The following is a 23064-nucleotide window of genomic DNA, read 5'->3' on the forward strand; positions in this document are numbered from 1 at the left end:
AACTACTTTTAGCTTTGAATTCATGGGTGTGGCACCCTATTCCTGACTTCCTCCTGCTATTTGCCAACATTATCTTTTTGTTTCACTGGCAGGACTGTTCTTCTGTCATTAAGGAATAGTATTTCTCTGTGAGGCCCTTATAACCTCGAGTATTGCAATCAGACAGGTGTCACTAATATGAGGAGAAATATTTGAATTTATGCAATCTATTCTGTCAGCTGGTTCTGTTATGCTCCAAACCTCAAAATGTAACCAATTTCTAGTTTGGGAGTTGAGATTGACTCATAGATTATTCAGGCTAATTGCTCAAGACTTGGAAAAGTGATGGTAATGTCAGTGGTGGGCTGCACGTTCTTTTGGGTTTCCAAGGTGGCACCAAACACCCCTGCTCCCAGTGCTTCAAGAAATTAAAATTTTGACAAATATTTCTCTCAACAGAAGCAATTTGAAGTGCCTGAGAGCCTGATACCAGACGAGTACCACATTGTAAAGAATAAAGGAGTCCTAGGATTAGAATACTATGAGGAGTGAGTAATTCTAATACAGTAGATATTTGTCATGAAGTGTTGCTTTAGTTTAGAGGTGAATATCTTTTTTTCATGTTTTACCTACATTGGTATCTACTCACCATTTACATTTCATGGTACATCACATTGAAGTTACAATTTGTTCTGTTATTATGGTAATATAAACTAAAAAGATAACATTAGAAAACTGGAATATGCTTTTAATACAAGCTATAATATTGCTCCTGCCTTAATTTTGAGTATATCTTCCTTCAAGCCATTTAAGCTCATTTGTACACATTAAGCTGTGTGTAATACTGTGTTACCTTAAAAGAATCTGCTAATGTACGTAATGATCTGTACCTGTTCTTTCTTCTAGTAAATATACAACCCTACTTCAGGACCATGAAAAGAAACTAAGGGTATTTCCATCTATGTGAGTAGTTGCATACACTAACTATTTTGTGGAGGAGTTTTATACAGCCTGCAAGAGCAGAAAATGTGGCATGTGGGTGATCGATTGAGATAGGATGTAAAATTTTTATTGCATTGATGCAGTCAGCGGCCTGGTTGTGGGGTCTCAGGCCTCTAGTTTGTGTGGCAGTTTTTTTTCGTGTAATATATTTGCATTCAATGAATTTTAATGAGCATAACACTCTATTCAATTATGTCCTACCTTCAAGATAAAGTCTGGGAATCTCATGACACCCAGTTTATATATGTTAAAAATGGAGTGGCTTTGTGCAGTTGTGATTGAGCCCTGAAGTTTTCTTGCTAAACTCTATGGTATGAGGGTGCAGAAAGGGCGAAAAGTAGTTTGAATCAAGGCAGCGTACTAGGAAGAGTCTGTTAAAGTGGAGGGGCACTTGAGATTGGGCTCTGAAAGTTTGGTGTGTGAAGTCATTGTCACTTTCTTCATGCTTGCACACACACGCAAGCGCACACGTACACACGTACACACCCTTCCAGTGGTTCAAATGCTTCTGCTTATATTGTTAACATCCACAAGCTGTTCAGTTACACAGCAACCAATTAGAGAGTTGTCATCAGACCGATGACCTTTTGCATCCATGGCTGGGCTACACAGACCAATCAACTACCAATCACAGACCAAATCTCACTTTAAATATTTTATTATATAAACATTGTCTCCAGTTCTATGTTTCACCAACTGACGTTTTAATATTCAACCAGGTGGCTTAATCATTTGTTTTGGAGAACTACATTCAAGTATCCAGAAATAGCAATCTATCAAATATTCCATTTATCATTGTTCTTTTAATAGGGATACACTTTTGGTTATATTTATTTTTATGTTGGGATTTGTTGTCAATGTCAAAGTACAGTAATTATACAATATGTAACTGATTGGCCTCATAATGAGCCATTGACCAAATTCTTACATTCTGATAGTTGGTGATAAGTTGTTTCTTACATATTTGTGAGCTTTCTCCCTGTAGTGATCCTGGCGAATACATGGAGTATCTATTGGAAAATTACCAATCATTAAGTCCTGGCTGAGAAATCATGATCAAAGAATAAAGTATGATTGAATGATGTGATAATAATTGGTCTCAGGGTTTCTATCATGGTCAGAAGCCTTTCAGCTTCCATACTTGCGAAGCAATATTCTAGAATTCACTCAATTTTTTGGTTTCCTTGTCCCTCAGAGGATGTTTGGACAAAGTCACCATGGTTTTATGAAAGGGATATTTCTTTCTTTTATTTCTTTTTATTTTGCATATGTAACTATTCAGATTTAAAGGGGAATCAGTAGATGTGGTTTACTTGGATTTACAAAAGACAATTGTTTAACATGCAAAATGAGGACTTATCAAGCTGGGTGTAATATATTAGCATAGATAGAAGAATTGATCACTGGGCAAGAAGGAAAAAAACAATAAACAAAGCACTTTCAGATTGACTGTAACTAGAGTAAGATCCATATCTTTCTATTTTTGTGTTTTTAAAAACTGGAGACAGAAATGAGAAATGGTTTATACCTGTTTATCTGTAGTTATAGTCTAATTACTTATAATAAATAATAATTCTTGATTAGCACAGAGACTTGATCTGTGCTTCTGAGCAGCCTTGTTTTGAAAGTCAGGTAAAATGGGATACTGTGCATACTATTAAAAAAAGTCTTTAACATTTGGAATGACTCCAGGAACACTGGGCTTGATTTACAGTTTACTGTCCCAAGTGAGTTGTAACTCTAATGGAATATCACAAGCTCAGTGCTCTTTCTTGGCAATCTAGAACCTAAGAATATTTTGAGTTTACTGAATAATCAAAGCTCAGAGGAAATGGGAGCTATGAAGAGGACACAAGAGGTCCCTAAGATCAAGTGAGTGGGTAATACAGTGGCAAATGGAGTTTAGTGTGGGAAAGTGTGAAATAATTGACTTTGATTGTAAGAGCAGGAAAACAGAATATTTGTGAATAAAAATGAAACTTGTGAACATTGCTGCTCAGAGAGATTTGTGTGTACTCATACAAAGAACACAGAAAGTTAATATGAACATACAGTAAACAATCTGGAATGCAAATGACATTGGCCTTTTTTGTAACGGGACTGGACGCACAGTAACTAACTCAAGGTCAGTCTGATCGAATTATACAGGGCTTTAATGAGATCTATAATATTCAAATACTAAATATATCTAAGGCTGAGATGTACAGATTTTCAGTCTCCCCAGGAATCCAGGTTTTGGGAGGCAGATGGCAAGATGGATTTGAAGCTGATGATCTTCTTGGATTGTGGAATTGTCCTGAAGGGCAACGTGGTCTTCTCTTATCCCTATTTGTTATGTTCTTGTTTTACTGTTATTTATTGATCAACTTATCCCAAAATGCAGAGGAATGCTTACTATGCTTAGAAGCAAAGTTGGAAATTTTCAATGGTGGCTATGAATGGTAATGGAGACCTTTGCATTCACTGACACTGACCCAAATTAATAAAAAATGTCACCACGACTCAAAGCAAAACTGCTGACCCGATATAATTATGTCATTTGGATTTTGTATCTGTCTTGCCAGGAAACCAAGTGGTAGGGTTGAGGCCATTCAGCTCTCTCAAGTGATGGATTCAATGCTGGAAAAAGTTGGATTTAATGACGATAATGAACAGCAAAATAAAGGAGAAACACAGGTACTAATTTAAAAGCTAGTCTATCATCGTGACTCATGCAATAATAACATACTGGAGAAATGTAATCACCTTTTCATAATATTGAATATTAGTAAAAGTTTTGAAACTATTAATGGCAGAATTAATTCTTACTTCCCTCTCTCTTGCTAAGTTACTCATATCCATTTCACTAGTTTGTTCTCCCATTAGTTTCCACCTCCATAATATTTATTGTTCATTAATACCCATCAGTTTGTAACATTTTTAGATTTTTATTAACCTCTTACTCTCGATTAGTTCAGCCCTTGGATCTCTCTGATGGGTGGTACCCAATTTCTCATACACTTGATGGTGTCTCTCCCTGACTTGGGATCTAATTAAGCTTTCAATTGCTTGCCCCGGGAATGACAATAAATCTGTCTTGTAGAATCATAGAAAGGTTACTGTGCAGGAGGAGGAGCAATTTGGCCTGTTGTGTCTGTGTTGAATTTCTGCAAGATCAGTTTACCTAGTGTCATTCTCCCTCCTTTTCCTGCATTTTTTTTCCTTTTCAGCTAATGATCCAATTCCCTTTTGAGTGCAATGATTGAATCTGTCACACCACATTTCAGGCAGGACAGTGCAGAACCTTGCCACTTGCTGTGTAATTCTTTCTAGCACTGAATTATCTAACGTCATCATAAAATTTCAGCTCAAACTTCAAAAGTTATAGAACATTTCATTAGAACTCATTTTAAGTTTAAAAACTGTTGAATGTATTTATTTTCAAAATATGAACAAGCACATAAGAAACAATCATATAATGCCTTTTCACAGTAATGCAGCATGAATATCAGCTAGTTGTTTCTTTGAATGATTACTGCAAATTGCCAGCACAATATTTGTTGTCCACTGGCTGCACCTAACAGAGGGCTCGAAATCGCAACTTGTTAACAAAAGTATTACTTAAAGCTGGTTTGCACCTTTTAAAGAGGATTTACTTTGTGGTTTAAAGATGTCAGATGTTTGCACAGGAAATGAATCTGACCTGGAAAAATATTAAAGACTGTCACAATGTGCATTAGACACTGCACTTGAGGCCTTGGTGGAGGAAATGGAAATTAGGAGAGATTTTCGAATACATAGGGGCCAGGAGATCCACCAGACATGTTAAAAGGCAGTCGAAATAGATGGCCATAAAGGTCATGTCAGAATTCAAGCCTCAAGAATCCTGTGCATTGTCTGAAGAAGTTCACTGGTCTCAGGTGGTTAAGGTCATTGAATGCATCTTCAAATTCCGTATCCTGCCACATGCACCATAGACTCAGTCGTTTTTCAGTTCAATACCTCTATCACCCATCTACTACCATTCGATATCTATCAAGAGTTAGATTGTATACTTTACCTCACCCTCACATACTGAATGTTGCTGTAAATATCATCCCTACAGCTTACAGGTTGCAGACAGTGTTAGCATTTCAACCTTGACAACCACATAGGTGAAACAGATTGTATGATGCTCACAAACACTTTTCACTTGTACTCACAGAAGCTGGTGACGCAAAACTGAAGGCAGAAGAAGCTGACTGTAGTGTGTACAGGCTACCTGCATGTCCTACTGCAGATAACAGTTCAGGCCATTGCTCAATTGTAACAAACATGAGCTGAATTATGAAAGACAATGGTTAAGTCAATACCGGTCCTCCTGCTAAAATTGCATTTGTTCCTTACCTACATTTTCTCTTCTTAGCGAGTTTTGAGACGATTTGTAGCTCAGGTTGAGGTTCTGGATGTAAGTTTGCTCGCTGAGCTGGAAGGTTTGTTTTCAGATGTTTCATCACCATACTAGGTAACACCATTAGTGAACCTCCGGTGAAGCACTGGTGGTAGGGCCCACTTTCTGTTTATGTGTTTAGGTTTTCTTGGGTTGGTGACATCATTCCATGTGGTGATGTTATTTCCTGTGGTGATGTCATTTCCTATTTTTCTCGGGGTGGTAAATGGGATCCAAGTCAATGTGTTTGTTGACCACCACAGGAAATGACATCACTAACCCATGGAAACCTAAACTTGTAAATAAAAAGCGGGCCATATCACCAGTGCTTCACCGGAGACTCACTGATAATGTTACGTAGTATCATGACGAAACAAACCTTCCAGCTAAGAGAGCAAACTTACATCCATTTTCTCTTCTGATTCTCAAATTGCAGAGAGCCTACTAATCCTCTTCTTTCTTCTCCCTTTTCCTAGCAACACAATCTTACCCTTGTTCCACTATCTTTTCAGAGTAATTCAATCTGGCCAAGTAGTGGAGGACCAGGAAGAAGATGGGGAGGATAAAGACAAACCATCACTCAATTTCATTCTTGCAACTTCCAACTCAGATACTGACAAGGCCTATATCTTGGAGAATAGATTAGAGATAGGATGTGAAAGTGTTGAGATATTAGGCGTGAATGGACTGTAACCAAGACGGGGGCAAGAATAACAGGAATGTTAGATGTCGATAGGAAGATGTCACACAAGAGGTTCACTGCGAAAAATCCTAATGAATAATTAAATCAGGATACCCCAAGTCAAACTGCTAATGAATAATCACAACAAAATGTTTTCTTCATTTGGATGGCTGCCAGAAAGCCAGTTTTCTATGTCAATTACATGCAGGTGGCTTTTTGAGCATGACAATGTGGCCAATTGGAGATTGTGCAGCTGTGAACCATGATGTAGCATTGATGAGTAAGCAGAATAAGCAGTTGCAACATAATTTCTGGGTATTACACATACAAGGACAGTTTGCTGCCTGGGAAACTCAAGAATGCTGCCATTATGACAATGGATTACACTGTTGGGTTGCTGTAACAAGGCCATTTGTAATCCGTCCTGGAATGCTGAGACACAACCCCAGGTGTGTGTACTGGTTCCATGAATGTAAACTGTCTTCTCTCAGGAACGCAATCACATTATTAATTCTCCAACACGCTCCAACATGTCTCAGCCTGTGATATACTCCATCACATTGTGTCTGCCATACAGTTGTGAGTAGGCATTGTGTTGAGTCTGAATTTCTTTGAATCCCTTCCACTGCTCATGATGAATCAACATGAGACAATGGTATAGTACTTAATTTTTTTGGTTTTTTTTTTCAATTAATATTCAATGCCCTGTTCTAGATTAACCTAGTTTTAAGCTTTCTATGTTTTCTTTTCCTAGATATTAGTGTTCAGACTTTATTAAGATTTTGAAGAAGATTTGTAGCTCAGGTTGTGGATCAGGTTGTATGTATCCTCACTGATCTGGTAGGTTTGTTCTCCGATATTTCATCACCATGCTAGGTAATATCATCTGGTGAAGCCTTGGCGTTCTGTCCCACTTGATGTTTATCTGTTTAGGTTTGTTGTGGTTGGTGAGACCGTTTCTGGTTCTGTTTCTGAAAGGATGGTAAATGGGGTCCAAATCTATATGTTAATGGACTTCCAGTTTGAATGCTAGGCTTTTAGGAATTCCCATGTGTGTCTTTTTGTTAGCCTGTCTTAGGATGAATGTATTGTCCCAGTCAAACCTTTTACTATTATTTCCAATACTATAAAGAACATTGGTATTTAATTTTTGAAAGGACTGCAATGTAGTAACATTTGCTTTAGTTGCCCAAGAGTCTCACTTCCAACCTTAGCTACACTGCTGATACTTAGATTTTATTCTTGTGCTTTAGCTTTCTAGAATGCATCCAGGAATGTTTCTGTTGCATAATTCTGTCATCTGTTCTAGCTGGATATAAGTAGAGATTTGGCAGCAGGCAACAAATTAGCAGCTCAGCTTTCCTTTCCTATTGGGTTTTCATGTATGTCAAAAATTATTTTTGATTCACTTAGTTTTCTCTCCATTCTTCACATTAGGGGCCTTCTACTACGTTACTGAAAATGAAAACATCTATATTTTGTTGCTTTTCATAAATCTTTGTAGTTCTGACTGGATTTGTGGCAGCTTTGTGGCTTGTATCGTTTACTAACGACAGATTTGCATATTCACTATCTAATTCAATTTCCAAATTACTTTGTTGTTGTATCTATTTGCACAGATGCATCATTTGCTAGACCTAGTGAAAAAGGAACAAGACATTTATAACATTGTATTCCATGAGCTTATTCGTCAAATCAGTGTGGATTGTGCAGAGCGAGGAGAACTTCTTGCCAAAATCAGGTCTGTCTTTGCTGTAGGAGTTTGATGATCAGAATGCATGTTATTTATTATCATTTGATTGTATGTTACTTATTAACATTTCCTTGATTTTACAGCCGAGCTACTGCTCAGCATGTAGTAAATTATGAATGGTAATCATGCTTTGGTCATGTTATTTGTGAGTTGTAAGAAACAAGCAAAAATATGCACTTGAACTTAATTTTGTTTTTGTAATGGTGCTATGTTATTAATAATACATAATCAAAATCCAGCGAGTTTGCAGTTGTAATCACGGAACCAACATTTCCTCTCGACATTAGACTTGCTATTTTCTTTCAAGTAGTAGTATAACATGTGACACAGTGGAAGTTCATAATTTATGACGGATGTGCATTTCTCTCCATTATGGAAGGATAGACAACACTGGATGTAATTTCATATGAATAAACAATTACTTAAACAAAGATGAAGGGGGGGATCCAAGATGGTGGCGACCCAGCAAGTCTGAGTCTATAGTGCTCCTCCCAAGACTTGGGTAAAGTGGATCACCCACCCCCACCACACTCACCAAATCATTTATAATAGCTGTTTAATTTAATTAGTTGTTTAATATTAAATTTAAACAATCTAATATTTAGTAAAAATGACCAAAGGGAAGGGAGCCCGCAGCTCTCAGCAAGCAGGACCCCCTCACCCAACCTCTCCAGCTGCAGCAGAGGCGTCCACAGCCGCCCCGGGGGACTTACCTACAGTGACAAGCCTTGTAGAAATGATCTCCAAACTGGATGCGAAGATCAACGCTTTTATTGAAGAATCCCGAAATCGATGGGACTCACTCTCGGCTGCACTGCAGATAATCGAGGTCGTCGAAAAAATATTCGTTTGCTGGGCCTTCCCGAACGGGAAGTGGAAGGCCAGCTTACAGCATTCCTCAAACAGTGGCTGCCACAGCTTTTAAATCTGGAAGCTGGATCAGGCCAGGTAAGGGTAGAATGGGCCTACCAGGCCGCAATACGCGGGCTCGGCTCGAACCAGCACCCACGCCCGGTCCTGTTCCGGTTGCAAAGCTACAGGGAGAGGCAGATACTCCTAGAAGCTTCTAGAAATCTTGGAAAAGACCCCCAAGCTATGATCTATAAAGGATCCAAGATCATGTTATTCCAGGACTTTTCTCCAGTTCTGGTCCGAAAGAGGAAGGCATTCGACGAGGCGAAAAAGCATTTAAGGGACTTAAATATTCAGTACTCCTTACGCTACCCGGCGATGCTACGCTTTAACCATGAAGGATCCGTGTATAACTTCAGATCGCCAGAAAAGGCAAAGGAATTCTTGGACTCTCTTAGATAAACTGTAAGAGATAATGGATGTTGGTTTGCCTTCCCCCCCACTTTGGTTTATATCCCCCCTTTTTTGTCTTTTTTCTTACCTTACTGTTTAATATTATCATGGGGGTGGGGAGAGGGATTTGATTTTCACCCCCCCTTGGCGTTGTTTTCTTTTATTATTTTATGTATATATGTGGGTATGTATGTATGTGTGTGGATATGTATGTATATATATATATAATATATATATATAAAAGCTGGGGGGTTTGGTTGGTGTTGGTGGGGGGAGGTGGTTACCTTATTCTATTTTACCTCTGTCTTTAGGAGCAGGGTTGTTTCTCCCTTGTTATTTTGTATTATTATATTTAAATATTATTTGTTGAGGTTGTAATTTTATAGTTATATGTTTATATATGGTATTAACATTACCAAATATATCCAGGTGTTGGTATGGGTGGGGGTAGGGGGTAGGGCGCTCACTGTTAACTCTATCTTTGTATTATATCTGAATTCTCCTCATTTTATTGAGGAGCACCTGGGTCAAGGGTGGGGCATTGGTTGGGAGAGGATATGATGGACGTTTGGAGAGGAAGTGACACCCCCTGGGAACAAGGGGGAAAATCTCCACTTAGATACGTTTTATATTTTTTTTATCTGGAAATAGTTTTTTATTATACTGTTGTGAGTGTATTAGAGAGCCTTTATTTTTGTAAATTTTATATACTCTATGCTTGGGATGTTCTGGATAGGGTTTCCCCTCCCGAGGGATCTTGGATTTGCCCAGATGATTATGGTTGATCAGTTGGTTAAGTGGTGCACCTGGAATGTCAAGGGGAGTAATTCGCCAGTCAAAAGGAAGAAAATATTATCAAATCTTAAGAAAGAAAGAGTTGATATAGCTCTCCTACAGGAGACACACCCGTCGGATAAAGAACACTTGAAATTACGACAGGGTGGATTTGATCAGGCCTCTTTTTCTTCTTTCAGCTCAAAAAGCAGGGGAGTTGTTATTCTTGTTCGGAAGAATTTCCCTTTCAAAATCCTAAATCAGATAAAAGACGAATCTGGACGATATATTTTGATTAAAACCCTCATAAATGGAGAGGAATATGGGATTTTAAATTTGTACTGCCCCCCCGACACACCCCTTTAAATTTATAACGGAAGCCTTTTCAAACTTGATGGCTTTTGGTGCCCGTCATACAATTATAGGGGGAGACTTTAATTGTATTATGGATCCGGAAATAGATAGGATTCCCAAGAGTACTGCAGGAGTATCTCCCAGATCTAGACAATTGGTGGATCTGAACAAAGAATTAGGATTAGTAGATGTATGGAGATGTCTTCATCCACAGGGCAGAGATTTTTCTTTCTACTCCAATCCACATAAATGTCATACCAGAATTGATATGTTTTTTGCCCTCTCGATTTTTTAAAAATTCCATATCATCCTGTAAAATAGGTAGTATAGCAATTTCCGACCACGCTGCTGTATATATGGAAACTAAGGCGAGGAACAATGGATCATCCCCTTGACATTGGCGTATGGACCCCTTCCTAATGAAAGATAGTAAATTTGTAAAGTACTTCTCTCAAGAATTTAAAACTTTTTTAGAAATTAATTCAGGTACGGCTAGCAACCCATCAATGATGTGGGAGACCATCAAAGCATACACGCGAGGTTTGATCATCTCCTACTCAGCGACCCAGAAAAAATTGAAGGGAGAACAACAGCGTCTGCTTGAAGCTCATTTAAAAGCAGCTGAAACAGCATACACTGATAGACCTTCTATTACTAAATTGCAAAGGATTACGGCTCTTAGGACAGCTCTAAACACTACGCTTACTCAAACGGCTAAGAGGGAAATATTATTTGCAAGACAAAGGTTATACGAATATGGCGACAAACCGGGTAGATACTTAGCATTTCTTGCAAAGAAAAAAAAGTCCCCTCAGACTATTACTTCTATCAAGGAAAGTACGGGTATTTTGACTCATGATCATAAAAAGATCAATGCAATCTTTAGAGAATTTTATTCTGAGTTATATAAATCGCAGGATTGTGAAGATAGGACTAGGAGGATGCAGTCATTTTTAAAAAATTTGACCTTTCCGGGCCTACCTCCGGAACAGGTATTGGTCCTAAATGCTCCTCTAACAGTCCAAGAAATACTTGATGCAATTCGGCAACTTCAGAGCGGTAAGGCACCGGGCCCAGATGGTTTTCAAGCTGAATTCTATAAAGAATTTACAGAAATATTGGCTGGTCCACTTATGGACATGTATAACTATGCATATTGTCATGGCTGTCTCCCGCCTTCGCTGAAAGAGGCAAATATCTCTCTTATCCTTAAAAAAGGAAAGGATCCAGAAGATTGTACGTCATACAGACCAATATCCTTGCTAAATGTAGATTTTAAAATCCTTTCTAAAACATTAGCACTGAGACTAGAAAGGGTACTGCCACATATTATAAAGGAGGATCCGACGGGGTTTATTAAGGGCCGTAGATCATCCAATAATATTAGAAGGGTTTTGAGTATGATTCAAGCCTGTCATCAGGGAAAGATACCAGGAGCAGTAGTTTCATTAGACGCAGAAAAGGCATTTGATAGGGTTGAATGGTCATATTTGTTATACACATTGGAAAGGTTTGGCGTTGGACAGGTGTTTACCAAATGGGTCTCAAGATTGTACAGTGATCCCAAAGCAGTTGTGGTTACCAATGGATTAGGTTCGGATAGCTTCAGTGTAGGTAGGGGCTGCCGTCAGGGATGTCCTCTCTCGCCATTGTTATTTACGCTAATAATTGAACCACTAGCAGAAGCTATACGAACTGATCCTAATATAACGGCCCCGAGGATTGGTACAGGTAAACATAAAATTACCCTTTATGCAGATGATGTTCTTCTATTCCTCAGTAATCCTCTGATGTCCGTACCTCGCCTAATCCAAGTTATTAATACATTTAGCGCATTCTCAGGCTATAAAATTAATTTTTCAAAATCGGAGGCTATGCCAATGGGTGGCCTTGCTATGATGCCCCACTTAGTGGACGGATCCCTTTTTCCCTTTTGTTGGTCCCTGGAGAGTTTCTTATATTTAGGCATTTTTATTACCCCAGTATTTGGTCAGTTGTATAAGGCTAACTTTGTGCATTTACTGGAAAGAATAAGGCAGGACCTCCAGCGATGGGGAGACCTTCCAATTTCCTGGCTGGGTAGAATAGCACTAATTAAAATGAATGTCCTACCCCGTCTCCTATATCCTATGAGAATGCTTCTGGTGATGCTGCCGAGGATGGCTATACGTAAATTATATGGCTGACTGGGTTCCTTTATCTGGAATCATCGACGGCCCCTCATTAAGCTGAAGAAGCTACAGCTTCCACAGACAAGAGGAGGATTGGACTTCCTAGATTTTAGGAAATGTCAGTTAAGTTCCCTATTAAGTTACATAGCTGATTGGGTCTTGTCTGATCCACAATCAATCTAGTTGGACATCGAGGTCTTTCAAGTAAAATACCCATTTTATAACCTTTTATTTTCAGACAAGAGGAAAATCATTACAGATCACTGTAAAAACTCTATAATACTAAACACAATTAAGGCTTGGAATATAATGTGGCAAAATGAGGGTAATTCACATAAAACATCCCCCCTATGCACTAATAGTGGGAGCATGGGGATTCCAACCGGGGTTTACAGGTGCCACTTTTAAACTCTGGAGATCCAGGGGTATCTCATGTCTAGGGGACCTATTTAAGGATGGGGTCCTGATGTCTTTTGAACAGCTGCGTCAGAAATTCGGATTACCTAATGGAAACCTCTTTCGATACTTCCAAATTCGAGACTATATACAGAAGAAGACTACGTTATTAGATAGTCTTTATAAATCAGATAGAGAATGTAGTGTCCTACGACCAGTGGGGGTATCTTCTGTCAGTACTATTTATCATTTGCTACATGATGAAGTATCGGGAGATATGGACAATCTGCTTAAAACATGGGATCAAGATTTGGGACTAGAAATCTCTATAGAAACGTGGAATGATATTTGGGAAAACACTAGAAGAATTACTATCTGTAACAGAACCCAGGCTATCCAGCTAAAGATACTTCATAGGGCCCATATAGCACCGGATCGATTGGCAAAATTTAAGGCAGGAGCATCTCCAATGTGTCCCAAATGTAAAATAGAGGTGGGCACTCTTGTACATTGCCTATGGACCTGTCATAAGATCCGCAGATACTGGACTAAAGTAGCAAGTACCCTGACAGAAATTTTAGGAACGGAAATCAAAGTGGACCCTGTATCTCTCCTTTTGGGCTTTTTGAACTTACCCTCCCTGGATATGCACGGGAAGAGATTATTTTCTATTCTCTCGTTCTGTGCAAGGAAAAATATTTTGGTGAACTGGGTGGCTGAGGGGCCCCCCCTGGACTTTCAAATTGGCACAGATTAATTATGGAATGTATTCCCCTTGACTTCCTTACAAATATGGTGCACCGAAAGACCGAATTATTTTATAAAATATGGCAGCCCTTCTTGAATTACATAAATACAGATATTTCGGCCATCCTAACAAGGGCTTATATTTAATTGAGATTACAAACCTGGCTGGTCCGGGGCCCCTTAGGAGAGGAATCCCGCACGAATACGGGTTTTATTACATTTGATGTTAACACATTCCGAGCATGTAAGAGATTCTAATATACACTCTGGTTAGTTGTAGGTTAGATTAGTAGACAGTTGAGTTTTGTTTTTTTTTTCTTTTTCGTTTTTTTTTGTTAAATTTTGGCTATTGTATATTTGATTTTGCCTCACAGCGCCAGGGACGTGGGTTCAATTCCTGCCTTGGGCAACTGACTGTGTGGAGTTTGCACATTCTCCCCGTGTCTGTGTGGGTTTCCTCCGGGTGCTCCGGTTTCCTCCCACAAAGATGTGCAGGTTAGGTGAATTGGCCATGCTAAATTGCCCGTAGTGTTAGGTAAGGGGTAGATGTAGGGGTATGGATGGGTTGCACTTCGGCAGGGCGGTGTGGACCTGTTTCCACACTGTAAGTAATCTAATCTAATCTAATCTAATCAATGTTTGTATATGAGAGTTTTGTTTATTTTTGTAAGCTTGTAAAAATGTTAAATTACTAATAAAAATATCTATAAAAAAACAAAGATGAAGAAGTGAATACTTAGAACAAATGTGTATGTCTAAAATAAATCCTTCTATTTATCTTCTTGAAATCAAAACAATTAAATGTCTCAAGCCAATTAAAGTCAATGTGATTGTGGGAGCAGTGGAAGAATGGATAAGAAATTGAAGTAAGTGACAGAAAGCAGACAACAGTGGTGTATAGTTGTTTATAGACTGGAGGAAAGAATACAGTGTTATTCACCATGTGTTTGTGGTAGGACCGTTCTCACTCTGGCTCTTTTTGATAAATGCTAATAACTTGGTCTTGGGTAGGCCAGCGTTGCCTCTGTTTATGTTGTCTAAAATTCAGAGGTTCAAGCACAATGCAGAAACTTGAGTGTAAACCTTGTAGTACTGAAGGAGTTCTGCAATGTCAGGGACCTGACAGTTGAAAAGTTAAACCAAGGTCCTGTCTGCTGTCTTCGATAGAAGATTCCATAACACTATTGTGGAGGTGCATGTGATGTCTTGCTTTGGCCAATATTTATCTTGCACTAAACTTCACTGAAAATAGGTTATGTTGGAAAACCAATGATATATTAACTCCAATTTTCTCTTCATGAATGCTGCGAAGATATTGAGTATTTACTGTTTTTGTTTGTGCTAAAATCAAGATAACGGATCCTTTTTATTTATTGGAGTGTGGTCATCACTGACTTGACCAGCATTAATTATCCATCCCTTATAGCCCTGGAGAAGGTGGTGGTGCATCACCTTCTTGAACTGCTGCAGTAGTCCTTTGTGGTATAGGTGCATCCACAGAGCTGTTAGCAAGGGAGTTCCAGAATATTGACTCAGCAACAGTGAAGGAATAATTATATAGTTCCAAGTCAGGATGGCAGTGGAGTGGAACTTACAGATAATGGTGTTCTCATGTCCTTGTCATTCTGAGTGGTAGAGGTCAAAGGTTTGAAAGGTGATGTTGAAGGAGCGTGGGTGAGTAATTGCAGTGCGTCTTGGAGATGGTACACACTGCTGTCACTGTGTACAGTGGTGGAAGGAGACAACTTTTAGGGTGGTGGATGAGTGCCACTAAAGTGGGCTGTATATCATGGAAGGTGTTCCTGAATGTGGTTGGAGCTTCCCTCATTCAGGCAAGTGAAGAGTATTCCATCACACTCCTGACTTGTATTTTATGTGATGGACAGGATTTGGAAAGTCAGGAGCTCAGTTAGATTAGATTCCCTACAGTGTGGAAACAGGCCCTTCGTCCCAACAAGACCCTCTAAAGAGTAACCCACCCAGACCCATTTCCCTCTGACTAATGCACCTAACACTATGGGCAATTTAGCATGGCCAATTCACCTGAGCTGCACATCTTTGGACCGTGGGAGGAAAACGGAGCATCTGGAGGAAACTGACCCAGAAACAGGGACAGGTGTGCGAGGCTGGAATTGAACCTGGGACCTTGGTGGTGTGAGGCGGCAGTGCTAACCACCATGCTGCCACAAAGTTACAAAGCCACACAGTTCCTAGCCTCTGACCTACTGTTGTAGCCAGAGTATTTATGTGAGTGGTCAGTTAATTCTCTGGTCAGTGATAACTCCCAGGATTTTTATAGAGCATTTAACAGTAGTAGTGAATATTAAGGGGAGATGGTTAGGTTCTGTCTTATGACACTTATGTGATGCAAATCCTTAATGTATTTGTAAAAACCCTTTGGATTCTCCTTAACTCTATTTGCCAAAGCTATCTCATGTACCTTTTTGTCTTCCTGATTTCCCTCTTAAGTATACTCCTACTGCCCTTATACTCTTCTGAGGATTCACTCAATCTATCCTGTCTATACTTGAAATATGCTTTCTTCTTTTTCTTAATCTGACCCTCAATTTCTTTAGTCATCCAGCATTCCCTATACCTACCAGCCTTTCCTTTCACCCTAACAGGAACATACTGTTTCTGGACTCTCGTTATCTCATTTCTGAAGACTTCCCATTTTACAGTCATCCCTTTACCTGCGAACATCAGCTTAAGAAAGTTCTTGCCTAATACCTTCAAAATTGGTCTTTCTCCAATTTAGAACTTCAACTTTTAGATCCCATCTATCCTTTTCCATCACTATTTTAAATCTAATAGAATTATGATCACTGCCCCCAAAGTGCTCCCCCACTGACACCTCAGTCACCTGCCCTGCCTTATTTCCCAAGAGTAGGTCAAGTTTTGCACCTTCTCTAATAGGTACATCCACATACTGAATCAGAAATTTTTTTTGTACACACTTAGTGGGCAGCACAGTGGCTTAGTTGTTAGCACTGCTACCTCACAGCACCAGGGTCCCGGGTTCAATTCCAGCCTTGGGTGACTGTTTGTGTGGAGTTTGCACATTTTCCCTGTGCCTGCCTGGGAATCCTCCGGGTATTCAGGTTTCTTCCCACAGTCCAAAGATATGCAGATCAGATGAATTGGCCATGCTAAATTGCCCATCGTGTTAGGCGCATTAGTCAGAGGGAAATGGGTCTGGGTGGGTGACTCTTCGGAGGGTCAGTATGGAGTTGTTGGGCTGAAGGCCCTGATTACACACTGTAGGGAATCTAATAATCTTAACAAATTCCATTGCATTTAAACCTTTAACACAATAGCAGTCCCAGTCTATGTTTGGAAAGTTAAAATCCCCTACCATAACAACCCAGTTATTCTTACAGATAACTAAGATCTCCTTACAAACTTGTTTCTCAATTTCCCTCTGATTATTCGGGATCTATAATACAATCCCAATCAGGCGACCAACCCTTTGTTATTTCCCAGTTCCACCCAAATAACTTCCCTGGATGTATTTCTGGGAATATCCTCCCTCAGTACAGCTGTAATGCTATCCCTTATCAAAAATGCCACTCCCCCTCCTCTCTTGCTTCCCTTTCTATCCTTCCTGTAGTATTTTGTATCCTGGAACATTAAGCTGCTAGTCCTGTCCATCCCTGAGCCATGTTTCTGTAAATGCTATGATATCCCAGTCCTATGTTCCTAACCATGCCCTGAGTTCATCTGCCTTCCGTTAGGCCTCTTGCATTGAAATAAGTGCAGTTTAATTTATCAGTCCTACCTTGTTCTCTGCTTTATCCCTACCTGCCCTGACTGTTTGACTCATATCTGTTCTCAACTGTACCAATTTCAGATTGATCTCTGTCTTCACTATCTCCCTGCATCCCCCTCCCCCCCGCCCCCCACAACCTTACTAGTTTAAATCCTCCGGAGCAGCTCCAGCAAATCTCTCTGCCAGTATATTAGTCCCCTTCCAATTTAGGTGCAATCCATCCTTCTTGTACAGGTCACTTCTATCCCAGAGGAGGTTCCAATGATTTAGAAATGTGACTCCTTCTCCCATTCACCAGCTCCTCAGCCATGCGCTATCCTCTCATATCCTTTCATCTACTCTATCCTCCTATTCCTGCCCTCACTAGCTCATAGAACCGCGAGTAATCCAGATATTACTACTCTCGAGGAGCTCCTTTTTAAATTCCTGCCTAACTCTCTGTAATCTCCCTTGAGAATCTCAACCTTTTCCCTTCCTATGTCGTTGGTTCCAATGTGTACAATGACCTCCTGCTGGCGCCTCTCCTCCTTGAGAGCATTCTGCACCCTCTCTGAGAATCCTTGATCCTGACACCAGGGAAGCAACACAACATTCTGATTTTTCACTGCTGGCCACAGAAACATCTGTACTTCGGACTAGAGAATCCCCTAACACAATTAACCTCTTGGAACCCTGACGTACCCCTCATTGTATTAGAACCAGTCTCGATACCAGAAACTTAGCTGTTCGTGCTACCTTCCCCTGAGAATCCATCACCCCCTACATTTTCCAAAACAGCATACTTGTTTGAAATGGGGATAGCCACAGAAGAGTCCTGAACTACCACCTCTCTTACCTTTCCTGGAGTTAACCCATCTATGTGACTGTATCTGCAACTTTTCCCCCTTCCTATAACTGCCATCCATCACAGCCCCTTGCTCTTGTAAGTTCCTCATTGCCTCTAACTGTCTCTCTAACTGATCTATCCGGTCTGACAGGATTCACAACCAACAGCATTTATTGTAGATGTAATCCTCAGTAATCCGTAAACTCTCCCACATCTGACAAGGAGAGCGTATCGTTCTACTGAAGGCCATTTTTGCTCCTTCACAATCTACAGACCCAGAAAATAATACTGTCTTATTCCTCTACAAAACACTGCTCCAGGTTAAATTAATACTTATGGCTTATATTTGAAGTTTAATCAAGAGATATCTCAATAAAACATATAATCAAGAAAGAACCCACTCTGCTCATTACTGCAGACTTATTAAAAGGCCACGCTTAAATATTCACTTCTGTTTCTGTGCTATGACCTCTCCCAAGCAGGTTCCTCCAAGATTGGTTGTGAATTTCACTGTTTGTTAATTTTCCCAGACGCACTTCGATGTCCAGTGATACATGAATTCAATCAGCAAAGGCAGTAACTGTGTAGGTTTACTGCTCTGTTAGTTAGCAATGTGGGTTTCTTTCTCTCTCTCCTGCACTGACCTCACCATGTGCTTCTTTTGTCTGTTCCTTTCCTTTCCCTTTTAAAACTGCTATTGTTTTGACTTCTTTTTCTACAAAGTTCCAAAACAGTGCAACAGCATCTAAAACAGTAATTGCTGCTCCTGGAATTTGAGGAAATCACCTCCAACACCTAAAATACCTCAAAAAAGGAGCTGCTGTTCTAAGGAAACCAACCCTAGTCTTGTCAAGTTTGCCTTGTACCTGAAACTTTCAATCCCTGGTAATGTTCTTGTAAATCTCTTTGTTCTCTCTCTTTTTAGAGCAGTTACATCCTTCCTGTAATGTGGTAGCCTGAATTGTACACATAATTCCAGATGTGGTCTAACCAGTGTCTTATATAGAACTAGTGTTATTTCCCTGTTTTTGTATTTAATACCTCTGAATGAAAGCATGCCTTCTTTACAACATTTTCTATCTGTCCTGCCACTGTCAGTGACCTGTGGACTTGCTGTACCCCTCTCAATACCCTTCAGTTTATTATATAATTCTGCTTGCCATTGCCAAATGCGTAATCTTGCAGTTATCTGGATTGAATTCTGTTTTTGCCCGCTGAACCAAACCATTGCTATCATCCTGATATTGACAATCATCCTAATCAACTGCTCAAGCAATTTTTGTGGCATCTGTGAATTTCTCAATTATGCCTTTCACATTTAAGTCTAACTCAATATATATCACAACTGGCAAAGAACTTAACAGTGAGCCCTGTGGAACACCACTGAAAACTATCCTCCATTCTCAAGGTCATCTGTTGACCGTTATCCTTTGTTTCCTGTAGCTGAGCTAATTTTGGATCAAACTGGCCACATTCCTCTATATCCTGTGGGGATTTCATTTTTTTGACCAGTTTTCCATGTAGGACCTTGTCAAATGCCTTATTAAAATTCATGTAGTCACCATTCACTGTGCTGCCTCGTTACTTCCTCAAAAATTCAATTAACGCCATAAGACATGACTTTTTCTTAACATAACTATGTGGATTGTTCCAGATTAATTTATGCTTTTCCAAGTAACAGTTAATTCTATTTCCCAATATTATTCTAATAATTTACCAATCACCAGGGTTAGATTGACTGGCCTATATTTACTTAGTCTATTCATTATACCCATTTTGAATAATAGTACAACTTTTGCAGATCTGCAACCCTTTGGAACCTCATCTGTATCTAGTGAGGATTGGAAAGTCATCCTCAGTGCATTTTCTATTTCTTCACTGCCCTTCTTTAACAGCCAAGCATACAATTTACCTGACACTGGTGAATTAACCAACTTCAAGCAAGTCATTCTCTCCAAAATCTTCCTGCTTATGAACATACAAACTTGTAAATTAGGAGTAGAAGTTGGTCATTTAGCCTTCCACTATCCGATAAGATCATGGCTCATCTGTTTATGTTTCACATTTGACATTTCCTTTTAATGTTGAAGACTTTGGTTCCCTCATCTTCAATAAACGAAAACTGTTGCAATTTTGAGAGATCTGAAATAAAAACAGCAAGTCTGATAACATCCATGGAGAAATAAACTGTTAACTCTGTGAGTCTAATGTGATTTCTTGGAAACAACTTGTCTAATAAGAATCTATCTACCTCTGCCTTAAGAAATATTCAGTGACTTCTCCTCCACAGTCTTTTGAAGCAGAGAGTTCCAAAGTTGCACAATTTTCAGAAGCAATTTCCCTCATCTTTGTCCTAAAAGGGCAAGCCCAAATTTTAAAACCATGTCCCTGAGTTCTGAACTCACTAAAAGATGAAATAGCCTTTTCAGGTCTCGCTTGTTGAAACCATTCAGGATCTTATAAGCTTCACTCAGCACTTTTTGTCTAAACATCAGTGTAAACAAACCCAGAAATGTTCACTATTTCTTCTCAAAGCAACCTGTTCAATCCAGGTATCAATCCAATCAACCACCTCTGAGTGATTTTCAACATATTTATATCCATGCTTTAAATAAGGACACTAAAACCGTACGCACTATTCTGGAATTTCAGTTAATCTGAATATTTTGAAAATATACATAAACATGTTACAAAATGTCACCAATATATTCCTTAACTAATATTTAACACTCCTCCTTAACTAGCATATCTGCATCATCTGTCTCTTTTCTGAAGATTGAGACAAATACCTATTAAGAAGTCACCTGATGAAGGAGCAGTGCTATGAAAGCTTGTGATTTTGAATAAACCTGTTCAATTATAACTTGGTGTCATGTGGCTTCTGACTTTGTCCACCCCAGTCCAACACTGGCACTTCCACATCATGGCGAGAAGTCACCTAAAAGGAGATTCTGTAGAGGTTTTCAAAATCATGAGTAGGCTAGATATAATAGATGGGAGAATATTTTCCTGCTCGTAAAAGGAACATGGCATAGTTTTAAAGTGATGTGCAAATAAAGCATGAGTGACGGAAGAAAAACACACTTTCATTCCACTTGTAGTTAAAGTGTGGAATGTGCTGTCTGGAAGTGCGGTTGAGACAATTTCATTTGAGGCATTCAAGAGAAGATTGGATGATTATTTGGATAGAAATAGTATACAAAGGTCTGGGGAAAAAGCAGGAGTTTGGCACTAAATAGTCATGCTTATTTTAAGGGTTGGTGCAGGCAGGATGGGCTGAATAGCCTTCTTCTGCACCATAACAATTGTGTAATTTCTTCATACTTCTAATTCGCACATACTCTTAAACTGGTATCGATAGAATTCAAATGGAAGTGCAGACTGGAAATGTGTTGCCTCTCAAACTTGACTTTGCTCCTCTCCTGGCTTAATTTATGGATTAGATTTTGAGGAAATGTGTTGTTGGGTGCACATGCAATTTCTAGTTTCAGGATTCTCAACCTTATGCGTATAGATTTTATATTAGATTCCCTACAGTGTGGAAACAGGCCCTTCGGCCCAATCAGTCCACACCGACCCTCCGAAGAGTAACCCACCCAGACCCATTTCTCTCTGACTAATGCACCTAGCACGATGGATAATTTAGCATGGCCAATTCACCTGACCTGCACATTTTTGGATTGTGGGAGGAAACCGGAGCATCTGGAGGAAACCCATGCAGGCTCAGGGAGAGCATGCAAACTCCACACAGACAGTCTGCCCAAGGCTGGAATCGAACCCGGGACCCTGTAGCTGTGAGACAGCAGTGCTAACCACTGAGCACTGTACAGCCCTTGACACATGTATTCTCTCACACAGGCTTTCTCTCTCAGACTCTCATTCTCTCATGCACACTTACAAACACACTCCTTCCAATACACATTCATACATGCTCACACTCATTCACGCTCATCCATTCATGCTCATCCATTCATACTAACTCTGAAATGCACTGTCTCATACTCACACCCACTCTCTTTTGCGCACACATTCACTCTCACACATGCGTGCACTCATGCATACAATTGTTCACTCCCTCACATGCACTCGTTGGAATGTAGGCTTCACTGACTGAGGAAGAATGTATTGCCCATCCCGAAATACGAGCTGGTGATGATCTGTCATCTTGAATCGCTGTAGTTCTTGGGATGTAGGGATGCTCAGTGTTGTTAAAGAGGATGTTCCAGGACTTGGACCCAGCAACAGAGTAGTACTGGTGATATAGTTCAAATCAGGATAGTTTGTGGCCTGGAGAGGAACTTGCAGATAATGGTGTATCGATGGATCTGTTGGCCTTGTCCTTCTAGGTGGATTCTGAAGTCATGAATATTAGTTCTCATTATACAGTGTGTTTAAGGGGTAAAATGCCTCATGACATGCCATAGAAGCCTTACCAAACAAAGCTTAATGCCATACCAACGTAAGGAGATGTTCAGGCAGATGCCCAAAAGAATCATCAAGACATAGGTATTAAGGATTGTCTTAATGGAGCAAAGAGTGGGGGAGAGGTTGAGTGAGGGAATTCCAGTGCGAAGAGCATTGGCAACTGAATATATGGTGACTAAGAGTGGAATGATCAAAGTTGGGAATGTGTAAAAGGCCAGAGTTGAAAATAGTTACAATACAGCCTGCTATGACACAGCACCGTTTAAGATAAAATCACATCCCAAGGAGCTTCATAAGAACATTTTCAGACAAAATGATCCCGAAGTTCCAACTTCTCTCACTGCTCGTTTAACCTTTATCGCATTGTATTTACTAATGTGACATTGTGCCAAGTTAATGTGAGTTGATAACCCTGATGAAGGAAAGTAAATTGAGGAAGAATTGCTTGAGGGTATGGGTTGCACACATAATTG

At 39.7% G+C, this 23064-nt stretch overlaps 1 protein-coding gene across 5 annotated transcripts in view; it reads left to right on the top strand.

The window, feature by feature from the left end:
* Positions 1-23064, top strand: part of axdnd1 (axonemal dynein light chain domain containing 1) — a 176176-nt gene that overhangs the window by 48174 nt on the left and 104938 nt on the right. For all 5 annotated transcript variants that reach the window (XR_011961097.1, XR_011961098.1, XM_072573680.1 and 2 more), the window contains exons 7-10: positions 439-527; positions 886-942; positions 3546-3657; positions 7691-7812. Coding sequence is in view for 3 of the 5 variants with exons in the window: in XM_072573680.1 (XP_072429781.1) it covers positions 439-527; positions 886-942; positions 3546-3657; positions 7691-7812 (380 nt within the window). In the remaining 2 variants the exon portion in view is untranslated. The remainder of the gene's footprint in view (positions 1-438; positions 528-885; positions 943-3545; positions 3658-7690; positions 7813-23064) is intronic.

The sequence above is a fragment of the Chiloscyllium punctatum genome, chromosome 7, assembly GCF_047496795.1.
Source record: "Chiloscyllium punctatum isolate Juve2018m chromosome 7, sChiPun1.3, whole genome shotgun sequence".
Taxonomy (NCBI): domain Eukaryota; kingdom Metazoa; phylum Chordata; class Chondrichthyes; order Orectolobiformes; family Hemiscylliidae; genus Chiloscyllium; species Chiloscyllium punctatum.